The 24139-nt window shown below is 53.6% G+C and overlaps 1 protein-coding gene across 1 annotated transcript in view; it reads right to left on the bottom strand.

Annotated features, from left to right (window-relative positions):
• Positions 1-12571, bottom strand: part of LOC137484413 (centrosome-associated protein CEP250-like) — a 51483-nt gene extending 38912 nt beyond the window's left edge. Inside the window, exons 1-11 of the mRNA XM_068208286.1 lie at positions 12557-12571; positions 11562-11609; positions 11180-11412; positions 7544-7763; positions 6834-7114; positions 5485-5644; positions 4605-4908; positions 3823-3977; positions 2538-2879; positions 1694-1884; positions 175-394 (exon numbers count right to left, since the gene is read on the bottom strand). Coding sequence (XP_068064387.1) covers positions 175-394; positions 1694-1884; positions 2538-2879; positions 3823-3977; positions 4605-4908; positions 5485-5644; positions 6834-7114; positions 7544-7763; positions 11180-11412; positions 11562-11609; positions 12557-12571 — 2169 coding nt within the window. The remainder of the gene's footprint in view (positions 1-174; positions 395-1693; positions 1885-2537; positions 2880-3822; positions 3978-4604; positions 4909-5484; positions 5645-6833; positions 7115-7543; positions 7764-11179; positions 11413-11561; positions 11610-12556) is intronic.
• Positions 12572-24139: the final 11568 nt, after the last annotated feature.

Genomic DNA, 24139 nt, shown 5'->3' on the forward strand with positions numbered 1-24139 from the left:
CAGCAGCTGAGATTCAGCAGAGCACTGTGTGTCCTGCAGAGCAGCTGCCATGGAGCCCCCAGTGCCCAAGACAGCCCCAGGGATCACCCCACCAGCTGCTGCTCTACCATGGAAAAGCAAGAACGCCACAGACCCCTCGCTGCAAGGCTGCACTGCCAGTGCTGTTTCACTCACCTGCTTTTGTAGAGCCTCCCTCTGCTCAAGGAGCAGATTCATTTCCTCTTTGAGGCCTTGTAGCTCTTCCTCGTGCCTCCTCTGCGTTGCCTTGATTTCACTGTAAGCTTCCTCCAGCTCAGCTCGCCGCTCTACCTCCACATAGTTCCTGGTGATCTGCAGCTGAGATATCTGCTGCTGAGCAGCATTCAGCTTGGATTCCAGGCTCTCCTTTGCTGACCTACGAGTTGCACATACGGAGAGACATGAGTTGCTTGCTCCAGACACCCACAGCCGGGTATTCCAGGACGACGTGGCTCAAGATCCCCACACCTGAGTATGGGAAATGGGCCACGTGGAAACTCGCCCAGACAAGGCACATTTGTGCCATCTCAACAGCAGAGCAGGGCCCTCTGAGGGACTGCCCAGGCCTTCCTATGGCCTGGCACAGCACAGACAGCCCAGCCCAACTTGGCCTCAACAGCCAAACCTTCAGTTGCTGATCCTGACCTATGACACTGGCTAGCTGTGTCCAAACAGGCTGGGGCGACGAGCAAAAGCCCAGCCCCTGCTCACAGCCCTTCTCTCATCAGCACTTCCAAGCTGCTCTGCAGGGGGACACAACAGACTCTTGTCCTTGCTGACTGCTGACTTTTTAATGCTCTTGATAATGGACATAAAGGAACATCATCTTCCAGACACCCTGTATTTGTGAGACTTCAGAACTACTTTGCATGACACGGTAAAATCTCATGGTCACAGCAGCACTTGTAAAAAATCAGGACACCCTTTTGTCTGAACAACAACCACCTGAATGCAGAGACTGCAGTTTAAACTCTTGCAAGGTCATGGAGTAGACTTGCCACCTTTATTTTAGTGTTGCGGGCCAAGCAGGCAGTAGCCCGAGGCACTTGTCCTTCTTTACAGAGTGAGAGGGACCATCCAAAGGGAGCTTGGCAGGTTTGGCAGCTGGGTGCCCATCAACAATCAGCAAGAATCCCCAGAGGCTGTTGAGAATTCCAAAGAGCTTTCCCTGCTGCTCTCCAGCCAGCTCTAGGGCCTGTCCCACTCTTCTCAAGAGTGTGCTTGGAAGGAGAAAGCCCTCAAGATTTTCAGCAGGAGCCTCTGGCTTCCCCCTGAATGGCAGTGTGCTACTCCCAACGTGCCAAGGTTGGAGCCTGGAATGCTGAAGACGAAGCTTCAGTTCTGAAGATCAGGATCATGTCAGGCTACTTGGTAAGGAATGAGGGATGTTCAATGCCCAGAACAAGGAACCAAAGCCAAGAGAAACCTGAGGTTTCACTCAGCATCTGCATGGTTTAACTACTACTCAGTTCAGGGCTGGGTGGATTGCTTTGGACTTCCCACAGGAGTGTGCTCGGCGGCACAAACAGGAGCTCAAGGCTCACGAGAGCTTTGCTGGCTTTAGGTGTCAGAAAAAGAACCTTCCCATTGTGACATATTTTTGTTCTTGAGACTCTTCCATATTCTGACCAGGGAATATTAAAATACCACAAAAGATTCTACTCCCTGCCTTTACCTGGTCTCCTCCAGCTGCCTGGAAAGGTCTTGTTGGAGCCACTCCATGGCTGCCATTCGGCCCTCAAGGTCAGCCTTCTGGCCCAACAGCTCCTGCTCTCGGCACACCTGGGCCAGTGCGTGCCCTTGGCCAGAGGATTCCGGGCTCAGCTGCTCCAGAGAGCAGCTCGATGAATCTTGCTCCTGGGAAACCTGGAAGTGGGACAAGGTACAGCTCGAGCCCTTCCTCGGGAGCCCTGTGCAGAGCCAGTGGCACCTCGCAGGCAGCCAGAGGACAAGGAGCACCTGTGCTCTGGGCTCAAAGTTTCACAGCATCTGCCCTATGCAGCTCTGATAGCCGGGGCTGCCAAAAGCCTCTGGCACTGTTACCTTGGAAGTGCTGTGTCAGGCCCTGCTGGCTTGCCTGGGACCAGACAGCTCCTTCCCAACAAACATCCCCACTCCAAACTCCGTGTTGTCACCCAAAAATACTGCATCTTCTGCAACTGCCAATACCATTTACTCTAAGCACCAGGAGTGCAGCTGATTTTCAGCCATTGGTCCACTTTAGTCCATCACTCAGTTTAGTCCATCCCTCTGCTCACCTGCTCCATTACTTCCCACACCAAATCCAAACCCCCATGTGTTGCGTGGGCACAGGAAAAGCAGCTCCCCATGCCTAGCTTTTGGCCTGGAGCAGATTGGAACAGTAAGCTCCAGAGCTGGAGCAGTCTTTCTGGGTGAGCCAGGAAACAATCTGGCAGTCAATGGTCTCTGGCTGGAGCCAGGCAGACAGACAAGGCTGCCTGCTGCAGCCCGGGCTGTTTTACCCAAGCAGGCCTGGACTGACAGGGATAGAGACCCACCTCCTCATGGGAAACAGCACTGGAATAATTCAGGGACCCTGGAGTGGACTGAAGGTCAATGCCAGTGCCTGCCTGGATACCAGACTTCCCCATCAGGATGTACAAGTCTTTCATCAGAGACCCTTTGGCAATTTCACTTTTCTTCAGTGCAGCACTCAGTACTTGGGTGTTCTCTCTCCATTTCTTCAAAGAAGCCGCCCCATGCTCCAACTCTTCCTGCTCGCCTTCCCTCTCCACTTCTGATTCTTGAGTATTTTCCTTATGTCTTCTTAACTCAGCTGCGTGCATTTCATTCTTCTCTTCCACGTCTCTCATGTGCTGCTGGTTCAATTTCCGTTCATGCTGCCAAAACAGGGAGAAAAAGGGTCACTCATTCGCCCCCTCGGTTTGCTTTTCAGACCAGATCTGGACTCCTGCTGCAGGGGCAGGCACTGGCTGCCCCTCTCTCTCTGCCCCTCGGGATGCTGCAGACCTTTGCTGGTCTTCCCCCCTTGATTCTGCTCCTTCCCTCAGCCTGTCCCAGCTTCCTTTCTGCCCTTCCCCAAGCTCTTGCAGCCCCACTCCAGTGCTCCTCTGGGGAGGAGCTGCCAGATCTGCAGCCAGGATTTCAAGTCCATGCTAAGCAGGATTTAGGCAGTGCCACGAGGATGTGCTCTCCATCAGGGAGGAAGGGAAGAGCAAACACCCCCAGCATTTCCTTCCCTGGGCTTGGGCTGACAGCAGTGGTTTTCCAGCTCTGCTGTGTAGAGTTTCCATGGCTCCATCCCCGAGAGCCCCACTGCCCTCTCTTGGAGCAGCAATGGCCAGATCCCTCTGTCATCCTCTGCTGCCACTCAGGACGAGTTCTCCCCTTGCAGGCACACGTCCTGGTGTGGATCAGCACTTGGCTTTCCTCTCTTCTCTCCCCACTGGCTGCTCTCAGATGGCCAAGGCCAAACACCTTTCTATTAACAGCAAACTTGCTCCTCTCATCCCTCCTTCCAGATCCAGATATTTAGGAATCTGGACGTGGGTTTGGACACGAGGAATTCCCCAAACCATGCAATGTCCATAGAGACAGTGTGGATGTTGAGAACTATAGCTTTTAGGGCACAGAAGCCCAGCATAAAGGAAAATCAGCAGCCTCAGCATTAACTGGCTTTGACATGACTACAACATCTTCTCCTCCTTATTCAGAAGAACGCAGTTGGAAAAGTTTAACGGGAAAAAGGTGCTCCTTAGAACTATTAACTGAATGTGCAAACACAGCTAGGAAATGGCCCTTTGTGGCATCTGCCAATCTCACCAGCACATCCATCCTTTCCTTCTGCAGGCTCTCCAATTTCCTCTGCAGAGATGCCACCTCCTGACGAAGAGTCACAGCCTCTTCCTGTCTTTCAGAGGCCTCTTTCTCCAGGGCAGTTTCTCGAGAGGTCTGCTTGACTGCTGCCTCCCACAAATCTGCAGCAGGGAGGGGGAAGGAACAGGAGAAAGGAGAAGGGGAAAAGCAAAGCAAAGGCAAACTGATGTGCATCCTGCAGAGACAACAGCAGTGTCTTCTCTGCCTGCCTGAGTTTGCCAGGCCCTGAGCCCACAAGGGCTCCAAAGCTGACAGAAAGGAAGGAACCTTGCAGGCAGAGAAAAAAGCAGGAATGAAAGGGGCAATGTTCAGAGGGACAGGAAAGTGTGTTTGCTCTAGGCCTTGTGCAGAGTGAGCAATCCAAGAGAGACAAAGGAGAAGGGATGCCTGTGCAGCTCTGCTCCAGAGAGGCCAGTAGCCTGGAGGCTCTGGCAGGGCCTGGAGTTTGGGGGAATCGAGCTGAGGCATCCAGCTACAGCTCCTCAGCACAGACACGGCACCTGGAAGGCTCCTGCTGTGCACGGGATCAGCCATGGCACAGCCGGATGGCACTGCCAGCCACAGCATCTTTCTCAAGAAAAAGCTTTCACTGGCACTTGGATGGATAAATCTCCTGCTGGTTGTTTTTCCCCTCTGCCCTCTCTGGGCACTTTTCCTCTGCGAGCCATCAGCGAGATCCCCGCAGGTGAGACAGGATGGGGCAGTGGGTGGGAGAGGAGAAGCTGTACCTTGCTCTTTTTTCTCCAGCTGTTTCAGCAGCTCCTGATTGTGGGCTCTGAGATGGTCCCTCTGAGCCTGTGTCTTCCTCAGCTCCAGCTCCATGTCCTTGCACTGTATGGCCATGGCCTCTGCTCTTTCCTCAGAGCTCTGGAGCCTCAAATGCAGCTCAGACACCTCTGCCTCCAGCACTTCAACAGAGTCCCTCAAAGCGCATTCTCCTAATGGAGACTCCTCCAGTTCCTGCAGCAGCTGCTTCTCTTGAGCTGCCAGGGAAGCCTCTATTTGCAGCACTGTGTCGTGCAGGGTCTGGATCTGGAAGATGGATGCACAGAGCCTCAGGGACAGGGCTGCTCCTGAGGCTGCAGAGTGGGCCGCAGGGAGAGCAGCAAAGAAGAAATTATTTCAGGCAAAAACCATGCCAAAACCAAAAGGCAGAAAAGCAAGGATTCCAAAGGAGACAAATGTAGAGAAAAGTGGGAAAAGGAGGCAATGGGCATCCGTGAGGCTGCAGCTCTGAACAGCAGCTGAGATGGCTGCGCTGGAAGTGCCCTGCCCAGCCTGCCATAGCCACCTCTGTGTCCCCACATTGCTCAGTGCCCGGCACAGGCACCAACTCTGTCTGGGACAACACTGCTAACTGAGGGACACAGAGGCTCCAGAGGAGTCTGCTGCTGCTCCCCTCCCAGATTTCCTGCTGGGACTCAGGAGAGAACGGTGCAAAACTTGGGCAGCAGACAGCAGATCCAGCCTCGGCCTCAGGGTGCAGCAGCAGCCCCGGGCAGAAGACGGCAGCTGTGCGTGCTGCTGGGAGGGGAAAGAGGTTGGGGCCTCCAAGGCAAAGGTGCTGTTGTGTGTCCCTGGAGAAGAGGACGCCACTGCACAGCTTACCTGGGTGTTGAGCTCCCGCAGTTGTCCAGCGCGGTGAGAAGAGAGCTGTTGGGCCTGCTGAAGAGCAGATTGACGCGGAGACACCTGATAGTTTAGTGCCAGGTGCTTCTCTTCCAGAGTTCTGAGGCACTGGTTCTTCTCCTCCAGAGACACTATCAGCCTAGAAGGGAAGCAAGAAACTCATTGCTACACGGTATCAGATTTTATAAACTCTCAGGACTTGCAGCACCTCAGGGAAAAACTCCTCTGTCTGATGAGTTCTGTCTAAACAACTTGGCTGCTTGTTCCCCCTGCAGTCCCAGCCCAGCATGTGCCTACTCTGCTTTTGGCCCTGAAAGAACAGGGAGTTCCTGCCTACATGCCCTACCTTCTTTTTGAGGTGGGAATGTGAATACAAACCTAAGAAAGTCTTGCAATGAAGACATTAGAGGAGAGGAACCATTTTCTTCTTTGGACTAACCAGGCTCCAAGGGAGGGAGGTTTGGTCAACATGGAAGAGACGTTTCCTTCCCCCATCTTGTATGTCCAGGTAGGAGGAGCAGCACCCTACAGCCAGGGGATCTCAGGCGAGTTCCCTAAGATCTACCAGCACCCATCCTACTTTCAGCCGGAGAAACAAAGGCCCAAGTGGCAACAGAGGCTTGGAGCAAAAGCTGATGGAAGATGCAGAAGGCTCCAGGCAAGCAGGAGTGCCCTGCCTTTCCTTTGCCTTCTTCTTGGAAGAAGAATCCTGTGGCACTGAAGACTGGCAGGACTTGATCAGCTGGAGGAGCCCCCCATACCTTGGTCCTGTTTCTTGCATTCTTTGCACAGTCAGTAAAGCCTGTGACTGGGCAGGGTGGCAGGGAGCCTGCTTGGCCCCCTCCAGGCACCGGGGCACATTTTATGAGGAACCATGCAACAGAGCCATTCTTGTTGCTGGGCTGCCTCCGGGGGCAATCTGGCCTAGATCAGCAATCAGGGCCTTCAGATGGTTCTGCCCAGAAAAAGCATCAGAGGCCAGGCTGATCCACATCCCAGAGGCTTCAAGTTACAGGACCCAAGGTGGAGATGATGGATGAACCCTGCTCCTTACAATGCAGCTCGGGCAGTGTCAACACACCCACCTAAAAACACAATACCCCCTAGAGGGAAAGAGCCACCCCAAAATCCTTTCTCTGCAGAAAAACTCTGTTTGAAGTCTTAAAAGTAAAGAAAATGAAAGACAACATCCAGACAAGGAGAAGTGTCTGCACGGAGAGTTCAGAATCTGCCACTTAGGAAATGCTGCCAGAGCCCCTGGCAGGTGCAAAGAGGGCAAAGAGGGAATCCATTCACCACAATGCAGAGTCCCACAGGCTTTCATTTACCTGGCTTTTTCCTTCTCTAGGACATTCACGGAAGCCTGCAATTCTGAATTTTGCTGAGCCACTTCTTCCCAGCGATTCCTTTCCCTCTCCAAGGACTCCAGATGCACTTGCAGATCCTTTTTCTGATTTTCTGCCTCCTTCAGCATCTTCTGGATGTGCTCAACCTCCAACAGCTTCTGCCTGGACTCTTCCTGGGCCTCCCTCACCTCTTGCTGGGCTCTCTGGACAGTCGTTTCCTGGGACTCTCGGGAGGCTGCCAGCTGAGATGTCAACTCTCCCACCTCCAGTCAAAGGGAACAAAGCAGTCAGGGGCTGCAGCCACAGCTTGTCACTGTCAGCCACAGCACAGGCTGAGAGGAAAGGCAAAGGACAACTTTCCATTTCTCCCTGTCCTGAGAGCACCAGATTCACACTGGATATGGACAGGGCACCTGAAAAAGCACCTCCCAAACCAAGGCTGGCAAGGAGAGGCCAGCAGGAATCCATGCTGATGGTTGCTGGCCAACAGCCCAGAGGACTAGCCCAGCTGTCCAGAGCAGCAGCTGAGATTCAGCAGAGCACTGTGTGTCCTGCAGAGCAGCTGCCATGGAGCCCCCAGAGCCCAAGACAGCCCCAGGGATCACCCCACCAGCTGCTGCTCTGCCATGGAAAAGCAAGAAGGCCACAGACCCCTCGCTGCAAGGCTGCACTGCCAGTGCTGTTTCACTCACCTGCTTTTGTAGAGCCTCCCTCTGCTCAAGGAGCAGATTCATTTCCTCTTTGAGGCCTTGTAGCTCTTCCTCCTGCCTCCTCTGCACTGCCGGGTTTTCACTGTAAGCTTCCTCCAGCTCAGCTCGCCGCTCTACCTCCACATAGTTCCTGGTGATCTGCAGCAGAGATACCTGCTGCTGAGCAGCATTCAGCTTGGATTCCAGGCTCTCCTTTGCTGACCTACAAGTTGCACATACAAAGAGACATGAGTTGCTTGCTCCAGACACCCACAGCTGGGTATTCCAGGACGACGTGGCTCAAGATCCCCACACCTGAGTATGGGAAATGGGCCACGTGGAAACTCGCCCAGACAAGGCACATTTATGCCATCTCAACAGCAGAGCAGGGCCCTCTGAGGGACTGCCCAGGCCTTCCTGTGGCCTGGCATAGCACAGACAGCCCAGCCCAACTTGGCCTCAACAGCCAAACCTTCAGTTGCTGATCCTGACCTATGACACTGGCTAGCTGTGTCCAAACAGGCTGGGGCGACGAGCAAAAGCCCAGCCCCTGCTCACAGCCCTTCTCTCATCAGCACTTCCAAGCTGCTCTGCAGGGGGACACAACAGACTCTTGTCCTTGCTGACTGCTGACTTTTTAATGCTCTTGATAATGGACATAAAGGAACATCATCTTCCAGACACCCTGTATTTGTGAGACTTCAGAACTACTTTGCATGACACGGTAAAATCTCATGGTCACGGCAGCACTTGTAAAAATTCAGAACACCCTTTTGTCTGAACAACAACCACCTGAATGCAGAGACTGCAGTTTAAACTCTTGCAAGGTCATGGAGAAGACTTGCCACCTTTATTTTAGTGTTGCGGGGCAAGCAGGCAGTAGCCCGAGGCACTTGTCCTTCTTTACAGAGTGAGAGGGACCATCCAAAGGGAGCTTGGCAGGTTTGGCAGCTGGGTGCCCATCAACAATCAGCAAGAATCCCCAGAGGCTGTTGAGAATTCCAAAGAGCTTTCCCTGCTGCTCTCCAGCCAGCTCTAGGGCCTGTCCCACACTTCTCAAGAGTGTGCTTGGAAGCAGAAAGCCCTCAAGATTTTCAGCAGGAGCCTCTGGCTTGCCCCTGAATGGCAGTGTGCTACTCCCAACGTGCCAAGGTTGGAGCCTGGAATGCTGAAGACGAAGCTTCAGTTCTGAAGATCAGGATCATGTCAGGCTACTTGGTAAGGAATGAGGGATGTTCAATGCCCAGAACAAGGAACCAAAGCCAAGAGAAACCTGAGGTTTCACTCAGCATCTGCATGGTTTAACTACTACTCAGTTCAGGGCTGGGTGGATTGCTTTGGACTTCCCAGAGGAGTGTGCTCGGCGGCACAAACAGGAGCTCATGGCTCACAAGAGCTTTGCTGGCTTTAGGTGTCAGAAAAAGAACCTTCCCATTGTGACATATTTTTGTTCTTGAGACTCTTCCATATTCTGACCAGGGAATATTAAAATACCACAAAAGATTCTACTCCCTGCCTTTACCTGGTCTCCTCCAGCTGCCTGGAAAGGTCTTGTTGGAGCCACTCCATGACTGCCATTCGGCCCTCAAGGTCAGCCTTCTGGCCCAGCAGCTCCTGCTCTCGGCACACCTGGGCCAGTGCGTGCCCTTGGCCAGAGGATTCTGGGCTCAGCTGCTCCAGAGAGCAGCTCGATGAATCTTGCTCCTGGGAAACCTGGAAGTGGGACAAGGTACAGCTCGAGCCCTTCCCCAGGAGCCCTGTGCAGAGCCAGCCAGTGGCACCTCGCAGGCAGCCAGAGGACAAGGAGCACCTGTGCTCTGGGCTCAAAGTTTCACAGCATCTGCCCTATGCAGCTCTGATAGCCTGGGCTGCCAAAAGCCTCTGGCACTGTTACCTTGGAAGTGCTGTGTCAGGCCCTGCTAGCTTGCCTGGGACCAGACAGCTCCTTCCCAACAAACATCCCCACTCCAAACTCCGTGTTGTCACCCAAAAATACTGCATCTTCTGCAACTGCCACTTGGGAAACAAAATTATTATCTGAATATATTTCATTGCTGGACATTTTCAGGAAGATTTGTGAAAACAAATTTGCTTGCTGAATCAAGGGAAAATATACAGGATTTCCCCCTTCAAGGAGAAAATTCTCGTTTCTCCTCCTCACATATTCAAAGCAGCTCTCTGCAAGGAGAGGATGCCTCGCAGGGAAATGGCTCTTGTGCTGAGCAGACATTTTGTGACTTGTGGACGCCTGCCTGATGTGGCCAAATCAAAACGTCTGCTGTGCATTTGCCCAACCTATCACATTCCCCAGAACTGAGACTGTCTGACAGAGATCATCAGAAACAAAGCCTTCTCTTGCAGCTATCCTGTAACACCCAATCTAAACCTCCTCTGGCACAGCTTGGGGCTGTTTCCTCTTGTCCTGTCCCTTGTTCCCTGGGAGCAGAGCCTGACCTTCACCTGGCTGCAGCTTCCTGTCACAGAGAGCTGTAGAGAGCAAGAAGGTGCCCCCTGAGCCTCCTTTTCTCCAGGCTGAGCTCCCCCCCCAGCTCCCTCAGCTGCTCCTGGTCACACCTGTGCTCCAGACCCTTCCCCAGCTCCGATCCCCGTTTTAAAGGCTCTGTGGCTGCCCAAAGCAACACATTTTGCAGAAGCATGCAACACTTTGCTGATGAACACGCATATCCCTGGCTCATAAATGCATGTGCCGTCTTGAGCCAGGTGTGCACAGCAGTGTGCCCGTCTTCTACTGCCAGCAACAGCATCTGGGCTGATCTGGCTGCCACAACTCCCCCTCCCACAGGTGCTGCCGAGCAATAAGGTGTTCAGAGCCGTGCTAACATCATCCCTCTCCTGCTGCAGCAGATCCCTCTGAAGCTGCAATTCCTCCAATGACTGCCTCTTGACTTCCAGCTCGCTCTGCAACAATGGGTCTTCTCCCTCGAGTGCAGCCAAGTCCTCCAGTGTACAAGAAGGGGCAAGAACAGTTTTCAAGGGAAAAGCAGTCTCATTTCCAAAACCAACCTCCATCCTGTCCTGCTGCTCTGCCTGTTCTGCCTGGGCTGATGCTTCCTTCCGCTGCTTGGTGTTCTTCAGATGCAGACACAAGGCTCCTGGCTCCGGGATTCCAGTGCATTGCAGCAGCATTTCCCTGGACATCTCAAGGTTTGCACAGTCACTGCAGAGACAAGGCTCAGTCAGAAGAATCAAGAGGCCTGAAGAGTCAGCAATGCCATTTTCAACACTCCAGGATGGAGCTGGGGGCAGTGGGCTAAGGAAGACCTTGCTCTTTCCCTCCCAAGAAAGTCCTCCAGAGGCAAAGGGAAAGGAAGACAGGATTTTGCCTTCCTTCAGTGAGAAGCAGTGGCTGGGCAGGGGCCCGCAAAGAACAGAATTCAGGGAAGCAGCACGGCGAGAAGAAGGAGTCTTCTATTCCAACATGGCTCTGCAGCTCCCAGACAGCCTTGGGAGTCATAGTAGAGCATGGAAAAACCAGACAGGACAATGCCTGAGAGCCACACTGAGGACTACACATGGTAGGCAGGTGACTTCTTCAGCCAGGACTCCTCTGAACTCCCCGGCCTGGAAGCAGATTGTTTCTGGAATGCAGGAGGAGGAGGAGGAGGAGGAAAGGCTCACCTACTGATTTCTTCTAGCAGAGAATCTATCAGCTGGCAGCGGCTTCTGATCCTCTGGGTTCTCTCCTCCATTTGATCAAAATGCCGCTGCATGCGCCCCCAGTTCTCTGTATCTTCCCGAACCAATTCAAAAGGATGCTGTTCATCAGTGGATGTCAGAGTCGAGAGGATGTTCCCAGGATTGTCGGTGCAGATGATGGAATTGGCCATGCTGTCACTGTCGTCTACCAGCGCCTGAAAGCCCACATCCAGCTGTTAGTCAGGTGTTCTGTTCCCATTCCAAAGCAGCACTGAGATACCTCTTTTCTGATCCCACAAGAACCAGCGTCCATTCATGGAGAACCAGTTTCAAAATGCCAGCCAGCTCAGCACACTTTACTCACCTCAGGGGCTCCAGAGGAATGTCCCTGCTGAGAAAGCCCTCGAGCTCCCTGCAAGAGCACGGGGAAGAGCACACTCAGACTGCATGGCTGCCCCTGAGGCAGTCGCCTCTGAGTGCCTCCCAGCCTGTCCCAGAGCACAGCAATTCCAGCTGAGCTCTTCCTCCCCTCCTTGGGAATATTTTCAGCCCAGTAGTTTGACAGCAGCAGAAATGAACATGCTGGAAGGTGTTTCATCACTTCTAAGAACACCAGAAGGGGAGTTGCCCAGAGCCCCAGCCAGTCTGGCCTTGTACACTCCCAGGGATCCAGGGGCAGCCACAGCTTCTCTGGGAAACCTCAAGCCTGGGTGCCAGGGCCTCAGCACCCTCAGAGGGCAGAATTCCCTCCCAATATCCCATCCATCCCTGCCCTGTCTTGGTGGGAAGCTTTTGTCATTTGTCCTGTCCCTGCAGGCCTCTGGCTTAAGTCCATCTCCAGCTCTCATGCAGCCCTTTCATGCATTGGAAGGGGCTCTAAGGTCACCCTGGAACCTTCTCCAGGCTGGACAACCCCAACTCTTGCATCCTTTTCCCTTGCCACTGGTGCTCCAGCCCTTGGAGCATCTTCCTATCATGCTTGTGACCTCCTCTGGGCCACTAGGGATCATTTCAGAGATGTCTGGGAGAAACTCATTCTGGACTCTGGGAAGCGCTGAGGCTGTGCTGTAATTTGGGTGAGGGGAAGGCAATGAAAAGCTGCTCCCTTGTTTGTGCCCACAGCCTCCAGTGGGACAAGGATGGCGGAGGAGATGTGGCTGTGCTCTGGGATGGCCAGGAGCCACCCATTCCCTCCCACACCTGTCCCCACAGCGAGCACCAAAGCTGCTGCCAGCTCTGGAACAGCCAACTGTTAATCCCTTGCTATTCCCAAAGGGAACTGTTCCCCGAGGCCCAGCCCAGGCCCTCCAAGGTCCCTGCTGGGCTTGGCACAAGGAGAGCAGTGGCTTTCTCACTCACCCGCCGGGTCTCCATCCTCCCCTTGGCACGAGCAGAGAGTAAACAGCAATGACCAAAGGCCCTTGGCCCTAGCAGGGTCTAAACCCCAATATCCAAAGGCCCTTGGCCTTTGCAGGGTCTAAACCCCAATATCCAAAGGCCCTTGGCCTTTGCAGGGTCTAAACCCCAATATCCAAAGGCCCTTGGCCTTTGCAGGGTCTAAACCCCAATATCCAAAGGTTCTTGGCCTTTGCAGGGTCAATAGCACACAATCCAAGTGCCCTTGGCCTTTGCAAAGTCCAAGCCCCAAAGCTCATGAGCTGTTGACAGCTCCAGGGTCCAAACCCCAATAGCCAGGAGCTGTTGGTTGTCGCCAGGGTCTAAGCCCCAACATTCCCCAGCCTTTGTGACAGTTGTCAGGCTCCAACTCCCAACATTCCATGGCCTTTGTGACAGTTGTCAGGCTCCAACCCCCAACATTCCATGGCCTTTGTGACAGTTGTCAGGCTCCAACTCCCAAAATTCCACAGCCTTTGCGACGGTTACCAGGGTCCATAGCCCAGCATTCCAGGGGCTCTTGGAGAGGCCCTCCCTGGCTCTCCCCCCATCCCAGCTTCCTGCCCGTCCTGGTGTTAAAAACAGGCAAATTGGAGCCAAGACATTTTAAAAGGCCTGGGCCTGTTTATTAAAAACAAAGACAACTGAAGATGAGGCCCCAGGATAAGCCCAGGGCCTCAGGGGCAAGTCAGAGATCCAAGTAACTCTGTGCTACACAGGGAGTTTCTTTGGATACTAGTTCTGCAGAAAGACCCGGGTGCTCGGCACCCAGGGGTTTTTAAAGTCTCTGAAAGGTGCGAGACTGGTGCACTTTTGATCCATTTGTTGATTGGTCCACCTCCTGGTAGCTGGTTGGTCCATAAGACAGCGCATTCCTGGCCTATCATCCTGGAATTCTGAGGCACTATTGGCTGGTTAGTCCCCCAGTCATAGGTTGAGTTGCTGACATCGTTCCATGATGTAACCCGTCTAGAAGATTCTTGCCTTGACACCTTTTCCGACCCTCCTTTTCCGTGATTGACAGCTATGCACGCACACTTGACCGACAATACCTTTAACTTTGTAACTTACTACTTCAATTCCAACAATTAATTATATTAATTAGCAATTCATTACAACTCATTAAAACGATGAACTATTATTAAGCCGGCCTATTAAAACAAATTTATTTATACCACTGGCACGGGCCCTGCCTCCCCCGTGTCCCCAGAGCCCTGTTGGGCAGCTGGGCAGGGACCTGGCTCATAACATGAGTTCAAAGTTGCTGGTGCAGACAGTGTCAGTTTTAAGGCTCAGCGTTCTCAAGACCTGCAGGCTCTTTAGGGATGCGCTTGGTTCCTGAGTCACAGGAATTCTTCTGTCTTTCCTGACAAAGGAGAGATGGAAGAAAAAGCCTGCAAAGGTTCTTGCTGCTTACAAATATTCATGAAGGTAAAGCTTTGCCTTTAGAACAGCCGCATGAGGAGGAAGAATGGTGTTTCAGGGGCTTTTCAAATTCCTACAGAGAAATGCCAAGAGCTGCAGTGTTTAAGGCTCATAAAATAGATTAAGAATCCTGAGACAACCACGAGTGCATTTTTTTCTCTGCTCTCCGTTTGGCAATATATCACTAGGTTTTCTAGGCAGAAGAAAAGTCTTGCTGCTTACATCAGAGATTCCTCTCTAGGAACAGACCTTCAAGAACTAAATGAGTCTGCTTGTAAAAGCTTTGGCAGGTATTTTTTGCCCTCATCTTCGATAGCGTTCATCTGTGACCTAGGGAGGAATTTTGTGCCCCAGTTGACAGGAATTGGCTTCTGAGCAGGGCACAAATCCTGCGTGGAAGAGAAGAGCTGCACCTGCCTTCTGCAGGGCCTGTCTCTCCAGAGACGGACAGCCCCTGGATGTCACTGCCAAGTTAAGGTTCAGAGACCGATGCAGCTTCAAGTGTCTGCTTCCACAAGAGCAGCTTTGGGCTCCTTGAGCAGAGCTGCAAAGGAGCAGGACAGCTCCTGCTGAAGGTCTGACAGCTCCTGCCTGGTCCTTGCACAGCTCTCAGTGTAGTTCTGCCGGTGGTCCTGTCGGTCTTGGGCCAGCTGTGACTGCAGCAGGGACACCTGAAAGAGGCACAAGGCCCGGCTCAGACAAGCCCACGCTGGCAGGAGCACCTGCAGCCCCACGGTACCGGCTCTCGGGGCAGACACAGCCTCCAACTCCAGCCCTCACCAACTCTCTGCCCTGGGGCAAGGGGAAGGGAACAGGCTCCCACACAGAGCAGAGCTCAGATGATCAACAGGTCCAGTTCAAGGCTGGCAAAGCCTTCCCACGGACATCCCCCAGCCACCACAGGTCTGTTAGAGAGAGTTCCAGCGGGATTTAGGAACCCAACTCTGATTTCCAAAGCACACATTTGGGCCACCGAGCCCTTTTTCCACAGGCTGTGCCTCAGCAGGAGGGCTGCTGCTCCCTTGAGTTCCTGGAGGACTCTTCTACTTGAGTTGCTGGAAAGCCAGCCCAGACATGAGGGGAATGTGGTGCTTGGGGGGTTTTTTGGTACTTTCTTGAGGCATTTTAGCACTCCAAGCCCCATTTTTCATGTCCCCATTGTGAAAAATGAGGTTCACTCTCCTGTACAAATTTAGAAGTTTAAAAAATGACAATAAGAGACAAAGAGAACAAAGCAAAGTTTTTGCGGCTAGGTGCTTGGCATTCGGTCAAGAGCACACCTGCTATTTCAGAGACGTCCTTTACATACCCTGTCTATTGCATCAGCCTATTGCATATTCATAAACAATTATGCATATAAACTTTTCCCCAGATTAGTTTACATATTCCAAGAGTTGTTCAGCATGGCTCCTCCTTGGGTCCGCCTTTTCAGAGCATGCACATTTTGTGCCTGTGGTTTTAGTCCATCCTCATTATCACCTCCAGTTTGGGTTTTGGTCCATATTTTCTACAGATGGTGGATGCTGATAAATCTGCATGTCAGCAGCAGGGGTCTCCATCATAAGTTCATTGAATGTTACCCCAACCAAGCAGGCAGTTTAACACAAGCATACTGTATCAGCTATTTCACTACTATGTCTAGGTTTAGTTAACAACAGGAAAAAAAAAACCCTATATTTTTATAGTAAAGTTATTTTAACATACATATAGAATCCATCTTAATGTTTGCGAAAAGCCAATATTATAATATGTATTTATAACAATACTTTTCCCAACAGCACCCATATCTGCAGCCCTGATAGCTGAACACAGGGGAGGGGAGTTCGGTTCCACAGGGGTGCCACAGAGATTTTGGACACAACGTATTACATCTTAGTGTCCCACGTGCCAATGCAAAGTGACTCTGAAAGGCAAAGACAGAGTCTTAACAGGCCTCATTGACACTGGTGCTAAGCGTGGCCCTGTGACACAGACGAGGAACGTGTGGGCCAGGGCAGGAATGCTGCTCTGACCCCTGGGGCCGGGGCAGCACTGACATCAGCAGGTGTGGCAGAGTCCCCGCTGAAGCAAGTTCCCCCGAGCCCTGGCAGCACTGGGGGCTGTGCTCCATCCTACAGGGGCTGTTGGTAGCAGCACCTGGAGCAACTGGTGGCAACACTTGGTAGGTGTCAGATGATGTTGCTTCTTCCCAGATTGATTTTTTAAAGGAAGGGAATAGCAGTAGCACAGCAACACCAACAGCTACTGAATTTCACAGAACAAAGAGACTCCACCGAAACACTGTCATGTATCCTTGTGCTTTTCTGTCTTTCTTGCACTCTGAAAGCAAAAGAATTGGCACAGCCTCTGCTATTCAACACTCCAGTTGCTGTGTCTCTTCCTGTGGCAGCTCACAACTGGCTGCCTGCTGAGCACGGCAATGGACGGCCACAAAGAAGGAGGTCCCTGGTGAACATCAAGGCAGACACCTGGGGAAGTACAGAGGATAGGAATAACTCTGGGAGGAGAAGCTGTTCTGTGCCTCTGATGATGGTGCCAGCCCCCTGAAGGAGCAGCCAAGACAAGTGCTGGAAGCAGCCCTGCTCAAGGAGACATTGCCGCCCTCTTGGTGGAGGCAGAAGCTCTGCAAGCCCAGTGCTCTGAGTCAGGGGGCGCCTCGGTCTCAGCACGGTGGCCTGGGCAGCCGCGGGGACCCAGGCTGGCTGCCAGTCCTGCCAGCACCCAGTGACTGCGGCCTGGCAGGGCCCCCTTGCCCTCCTTGTCCCCAGCCAGCCCAGACTGGGCACCTCGGGTGTGTCCCCACCCTCCTGCTGAGGCCCAGCCTCGAGCGCTTCTGCCCCAGGCATGGCAGTGTCTCTGGGGAAGCTCCAGAGCAGCCGGCTGTCAGGAACAAGGCAGCAGCCTGAGGGCTGCTTATGGCCTCTGGCACCCAGTTCCTCAGGGCTTCCCACCAGCCTGGCTCCTCAGGGGCCTCCTGTCCCCTTGGAGCCTCCTGTCACCCACTCCCTCCCACATGGCCCTCGTGCCTTCCCACCGCCTTGTCCTGTCAGGGCCGCCGCAGCACCTCATCCCTTCACAGCCTCCCACCGCCCCGTTGTCGCCTCAGGGTCTCCCCCAGCCCAGCCAACCTGCCCGGCAGCGGCGCAGCCCCGACGGAGCTCCAGAGGAGCCGGATCGAGAGGCACCTTGGAGCCCTCAGCAATGCAGCCAGGAGCACACAGATGGCGTTGCCTGGCTGGGCAGGAGGGCTTGTGGCCATCTCCAGGCACCAGTCTGGCAGGGATCTCCGCAGCTCCGGCTCCTGCCCAGCCGCCCTGTCGCCAGCACAAAGGCTTCAGCAGAACCACCAAAGGCCAAGGGGCTTCTGGCCATTTTCCCTTCCTCACTGCACGCCTGGGCAGCTTGCTGAGCACAAGGACCCATGTTCCCCTCTATCCCTGTGCCCTGCAGACACTGGGCACCAAAGAAAGCTCCTGGGAGCCTAGGTATTAGAACACATACTATCTTTATATCCTAAAGAAGAATGAAAAAGAAGGAAAAAACCAATCTTAAAGAAAAGAAAAATCCCCCTGGCTCAGGCGGCCCCAGCAGACAGAGAACCTCTCAAATCAGGTCTCCTCACAGCTCCAGCAGCACAGCCAGCTGTGGCCCCACAGACAAGGCCGTTTCTTGCATGCCCTGCAAAACTGATCTTGCAGCTTCTGCAAGATGGATCCCGGAGCTGTCTCCACAACCCGCAGGAGAAAGGCTGTTTCATGAGCCAGGCTTCTGGTGGAAGGGCTGATGCCCTCTGCTTTGTCTTCAAGGGCTGCGAGAGAGAGGAACAGAGCCATGGGCAGATCCTGGGTCTGTGGGGACCCGAGGAGACCCCTGTGCCAGGGCCATGCCAGCCGGCTCTGGCCATGGCCAGGAGGGAGCAGGGAGCAAGGGGATCCGCCCGAAGGTGCTGGACACTATTGCCCCCCGTGGCCCTGAACTCTGTGCATGTGCTCTGGCCACGGCAGCCCTGCTCCGCACAGGGAGCAGAGCCCTCAGCCCCGGGGCAGGGTTTGCAGCTCCCCCTGGCAGCCGGGGCTGGCAGCCCGCTGTCCTCACTCACCCTGACAGATGTGCCAGAGCTCTTGCTTGTGCCCCGAGGTGCCGCCCAGCCATCCCTGGGAACACAGAGCCTGTCACGGCCCGGCGGCACATCTCCCTGCCAGCGGCACTGCCAGCCCTGTGGCCACACGGCCTCCCGGCCCAGCAGAGCAGGAGGCACAAATACCGGGGGCAGTTGGGGAGCAGGGGTTCTCACCTGGCCAGCATGCCCACAGCACAGTGGTTGGTATCAGCACAGAACAGTGTGTCCTAGCCACGCTTGTCTTCCATTGCCACCACCACATCATCATAGTGCAGTCAGCAGAGCAGGGCCTTCAGGGTCTGCTCTGCAAAGCTGTGTGCAGAGCAAGCCCAGGTCATGCTGGGAGCACTGGCTCCTGCCCTGGCCACATGGATCACCTGTTGGGGTTGGTGGCAAGGCCATGTTGCTGCTGGCATCCCTTCCAGAAGGTATCGACCGCCTCCAGAAGGTATCGACCGCCTCTGGCACATCCAACGTGCTGAAGAGCGATTGGAAGAGCAGATGCACAAAGAGGCGGGGGAAACACATTGTCACTACATGTGGGACGCAGGGCATCTGGAGGATCTTCCACATCACCACAGTTGCCTGCAAAGGACAGAGCAGCCTGAGACAGTGCTCAGTGCCGAGGTGTCCATGTGGCAAGGCCTGAGTGTGGGAGGGAGGCACCAGCGGAGATGCAGGGGGAGGTGGCCTGGTGGCCCTGAAGCTGCCCCTAGGCCAGGTTTCAGCCCAGCAGGGAGAGGCAAGGAGACACCATGGTGGAGGGAGGATGGAGACCTGATGGAGAGGTGAGCTTGGGGTGAGCAAAAGCCAGTTGCAGAAGCTCACAGCCAGGGCAAGGACAGCCATGTGGTCCCCATCAGAGGTGCACGTGCTGTGCTCTGGCCAGTTGCCCAGTACGTCAAGGAGTACGAGCATGGCCGGCTCTGCAGTCCTGCAGGAGCACATGATGATCTGCAGTGGCATGGTAGGAGCTGCCAAAACCACCGCCTTCCCAAGGACAGAATGACTTGCCATGTCCTGTCATCGTGTGGGGTTGTGTTGTGCTCTGCAAGCCATTTCCCGACAGATGCTGGTAACGTTGACGGTGTATTCTGTTTGGCCTAAGGAAAGGGAATGGACACTGTGCCTGCACATGCCCCACTGGGCAGCAGTTTAAATATACAATGTTGTTTTGGGTGGCCATGGCTTCCCACATACCCCTATTCATGGCCAGGACGACTGTGTGCTCAATGGAGCTGAGCTTTGTACACACCTCCGCCATCTGTGAGATGGTGAGCTCAGGTTCCAGGGGCAGTGCCCTAATAACCCTCTTACACTCGGTGTTGGCATTCACCGCTGCCAACTTCTTGAGCAACTCCTCCCTGGTCGGAGAGTTGTCAATCTGCTTCTCCAGCGCATCCTTAAGCCTGTCGATAAACTTAATAAAAGTTTATTCAGTGCTTTGGCAGATGTCAAAAATGTTTTGTTGGGATAGGGAGCCATCAGGTGTTTGGAGCAGTGCAGTGCAAGCAGCAGTTTTAATGTCCTCCAGAACAAGTATAGGGAGATCCTTGGCCTGGTCTTCGGGCTTATCAAAATCACCTTCTCCACATAATTCCTCCAACATCAATGGGGCTTTCTCATCCTCGGTCTTATGTTTGGATAGTAAGGGCTTCAACTGCTTCCTCCACAAAGACTCCCATAACAGGAGTTCTGTGGGGGACAGCAATACTGACATTATATCTTTGATATCTTTGATATCATGTGGAGTGAGAATATGGCCCAAAAGAGTCACTTCAAGAACATTTTTAAAGTAGGGTGACTTCCTGTCATAATCTTTGGCCGCTTTGCAGTTTAATTTAGAATATGCATTTGCTCCCATTTGGGTTTCCTTCCTCTCCAGAGAATAACTGGAGCCACGAGATTATGTAGCATCTCAGCCATCTCCAGATTACTATCCCTGACAGGCTCTCTCCTGACTCATGCCCAACCTCTCCCAGGCCTGGTGGTAGAGCCTGGGGAGTCATCGTCACTGTCCTCCTCCTCAGAAGAGGATGAGAAAGGATTGACGTGGACACAAGCCTTTCGGCTGACCAGGACCTCTCACAAGGTCAGCACCATCTTGGCCCATAGAACATAGAAAAGGAAGAAGAACTGGGATAAGGGAGTGCAGGTGGATAATAAGCGAGGTTAGGGCTCAAGTTGGCATGCGCGGTGCCAACTTGAGAAAGGGTCAGAGAGGGGTAGGAGGTGGCAGGAGGCAGGTGGCTCTCCTGTGCCGCAGGGCAGGTCCCACCTCCTGACCCACTCTTAGGGGAAGAGGGAATAGGACTGGCGAGGCAGAAAGTTGACAGCTGGGGTAAACTGGATCCCAAACTTTCCCCTTTTCCCTTGATCAACTTATAAATTGAATTAAACAAATGCCACTGCCTGCCAGAGCCCAGGCTAGCTCTATTGTTCCGGGGGCAATGGCAAGTGTGGGGAACTGACTTGGCCAGGGTACTGCCGGAGCCAGAACCTTAGAGCCATGTGCCCTGCACTCGACACTCCACAGCAGTGTGGCAGGGATCAAGTAAAGAAGTCAGGAGAAGCTCTCTTGCGGTGTTAAGTCCAGCAGGTTTATTGGGTAAGGTGAAGGAAGGGTACACAAGAAAGGAGAGTTGAAGGGAATACAGGCAAGCAGAGCCCCATGCACAGCTGTAAAAGGGTTTTTAAATCTTCACAAACCAGGGGGTGGACACAATGAGATAACCAATGAGTAACTCTTAGGGTGGAGTTTTCAGGGATGCCACAAATCAGGGTAAGGGGAGGAGAGAGGGTTCAATCTGGGATAGGTCCTGGAGGTGAGGGACAGGGAACTTTCTAGAACAATGGGTAGGGTTTAGGTTGACAGGGCAAAGGGGCCAGGTTGCCTTGACAGACAGGGAAGGGTCTGGAAAAATGGAAGGAGATTCTTTGAGGGATGGCTGGGTAGGAGAGTATAACTTAGGGAGAACATGGGGGACAACAGAACATACCACTTCAACAATCAACTTAATAGAACTCATTAAAATAAACACGAACTGCAACAAACAAAGGATAATATTTCCCCACCTTAAAATCCCCTTTAACCTGTTCAACATATAAACATTTCTCCATCTTGTTCCAAAACTTAATCGAAACAATATCTTCCTGGGTAATCCCCAGAAAGTGTTTAAATAAAAAGTGAATGAAAGACTTTAAATCCCCCTTAGAAAACTTAACATCTCCTGCTACAAGGGTCCCCTTAACTTGGGCATAAACCTTCCGCTACACAATGGATAATTTAGTTCTCATTGTGGTTAAACTAAAATTTTCCACCCCCAAAACAAAGGAAAATGAAAAACTGAAAATTACTTGTGGAGGCACCCTCCCCTAGTGCCCTTAACACTCACCAAACCAACAAGTCAAAAGAAAAGGTTTCATGGGGGTCTGCTGACACCAGCCAATCCTCTGCATCAAATCCACAAACTGCACCATGGAGGGTTGCTGGCTGGCTCTTTGGAGAACACCTCGGAAAATCGAGGTGATCCCTTCTGGCAGCTGGAGCTCCAAGGCGACTTGTGTCCAGGGACAAAAGTCCACTGGAGACGCTCTCAGGGCGACTTTAAAAAGGTCCCTGTTCAGGTGCCAGCTGCAGTGGCATGGCAGGAGCTGCCAAAACCACCACCTTCCCAAGAGTGTCTCTCTGAGGAAGGGATAGCTCAGCATGCAGCAGACACTCACGTCACATGATGCTACTCAATGGTCAACGGAGAAAGATGAGCAGGAGGGGTTCCACATATGGTATTTCAGTGGTGTTTATTAACACACACTGAAGGAAACCAGGGTCAAAGAACCAAGAACAAAAGAAAGTCCAGGGTTATGTATGAGACAAGGGAGGCAGAGCATCAGGTGGGAGGGCCAATGGGTAAAGGGGATAGGGGCGGTACAAAGGCAAGACTAAAGGGCAACAACCAGCTGGGATCCAAGGGAGGAGCTGTAGGGAAGGGGGACCAATAGGGAAAGCAGGAACGAGGAACCTTCTAGAACTGGGGAGGGGAAAAGGGATGACATAACTTTGATCATTAACATAAGGGTGCAAGGAACTGTGGGAGAACATCTTCTTGGGTCACCCTAACTTTAAGGGGTGTCTCTTTCCAGGGCATCCTTACTTCAGCATCCCTTTTTATGTCTTGTGATGCAACAATGCTCTTCCACATGGTGGTTACAGCTCTGTGGGGTCAGAGCTCTGTCTTAGGGGGGTCTGGGACACAGCACCATGGCCTGGGCTGCAGTGGGGAACTGAGCTGGCTGCCAGCCCTGCCTCTGCCCTCTGCCCCTCACTGGCAGCACGCAGACAGCCCAGCCCTGTGGGGACCGGCCCCTGAGGAGCAGGGAGGGAGCATGGCAGCACATTGGGGGGCTGGCAGGGGCCAGGGCTGGCAAAGGGAGCAGCCAGAGGGCCCTGGAATTCTCTGTCTGTCAGACACCTGGGACAGGCTGTACAGGGTGATGGGCCGGTGAGCCCTGAGCCTTGTGGGCACATGGGCCCCGTACCAGTCACACAATGGGGCCACACACAGGAGAACCATCACCACATCAGTGGGCTGTGCTTCTGTCAGATCCAGAAGGGGCTTGTACACATTGTACTCAGGAAACTCATTGGCCACGAGCCATTGGTGGATGTACCTCACCATGGCAGGCACCTGGAGAAGGCAGGGGAGACTTGGAAAGCTGCCAGAGGAAGGAATGTGCCCAGCTGCCCCAAAGCAGTGCTTCCCTTGCCACCACACTGCCATGGCGTCAAAGGCTTCCAGTAAGCAGCAGGTGTGGCTTGGGAGGCCAAGCAATTGCTGGGAGGAGCGAAGCCAGGCCACAGGCTGCTTACTTGCTTTGGACTGGAAGGACCCTCCTCCACGAGCATATCCAGCAGGGCAGCACTGGCCTTGGTTTTGAAGATGGGAGAGTACACTCTGACTACAGTGCCCATGATGCTGGTCTCTTCCTCCAGAATCCTCTTCAGGAATTTGCAAACTGTCTGTAGCAGAAGGGCAAGAAGCCAGGGATGTTGCATGGAGTGATCCGAGCACAGTGCTGGGCTGAGCAGTGTCAGCAGGCCCAGCCCAGCTGGGGATGGCTGCAGGTACCTGCGCTGTTCTGTGGAAGAGGCCACGGGTGTGTTCCTGCTCTCGTGTGCGCTGCACAGCTGCACCTGGCAAAGAGCGAGCGCAGCCTGAGCTGAGGCACTGTGGGACAGGCTGGAGAACACAGCCCAGCCCTACACTCCCCAGGCAGGGACAGCCCCACAATGCCCCAGGGCATGGAGCATGGCTGTGGGGTGTCTGCCCCGGCCCCTATTCCGTCCTGTCCATGGGCATGTCCCCAGGTGATGGGATGGGATGGGGCCAAGCTGGCTGCAAGCACCAGGCCTGCAGCCCAGCTCTGCCACTCACCCTTCACAGTGGCTGGAACTGCTCCACCTCTTCAGGCTGCTGTGCTGGGGTAGTTCCAGGGCCTTCTTTCTCCTCCTTCCACCAGGCCAGCTTGGGCACGCTCATGGATCTCTGCTCTACGTCAATTCCTGGATTCATGGCTACTTGCAGGAGAAGATGGCTCAGAAAATATCCTAGTCAGCGAGTGCTGCAGTCGTGCCTTGAAGGCACCTTCAAGAGTAAAGTCTTGGCAAGGCTACAGGACAGCAAGTCCTGCACTCTGGTCTGGGGGGCTCCAGCCACAAGGACAGGAGACTCCTTGTCAAGGACCATGGTCAGCAAATGCCATGGTCTGCCCTGAATGGCACCTGCAGGAGTAACGCCCTGGGAAAGCTCCGGGTCAGCAAGGAGCGAGTGTGCTGTGCAGGGGCTCCTCCAAGACTTTGCCCCTGCAGCTGCAAAAGCTGCTCCCCACATCCTGGCTCCAGCAATTCTCAAGGCTGTCATGACCTTCAGAGCACAAATGTGGATTTTGTATCCCTGTCGCATGATGCTGGCTTGGCCCAGGAGTCTCTGTGGCTCCAGCAG

The sequence above is a fragment of the Anomalospiza imberbis genome, chromosome 17, assembly GCF_031753505.1.
Source record: "Anomalospiza imberbis isolate Cuckoo-Finch-1a 21T00152 chromosome 17, ASM3175350v1, whole genome shotgun sequence".
Taxonomy (NCBI): Eukaryota; Metazoa; Chordata; class Aves; order Passeriformes; family Viduidae; genus Anomalospiza; species Anomalospiza imberbis.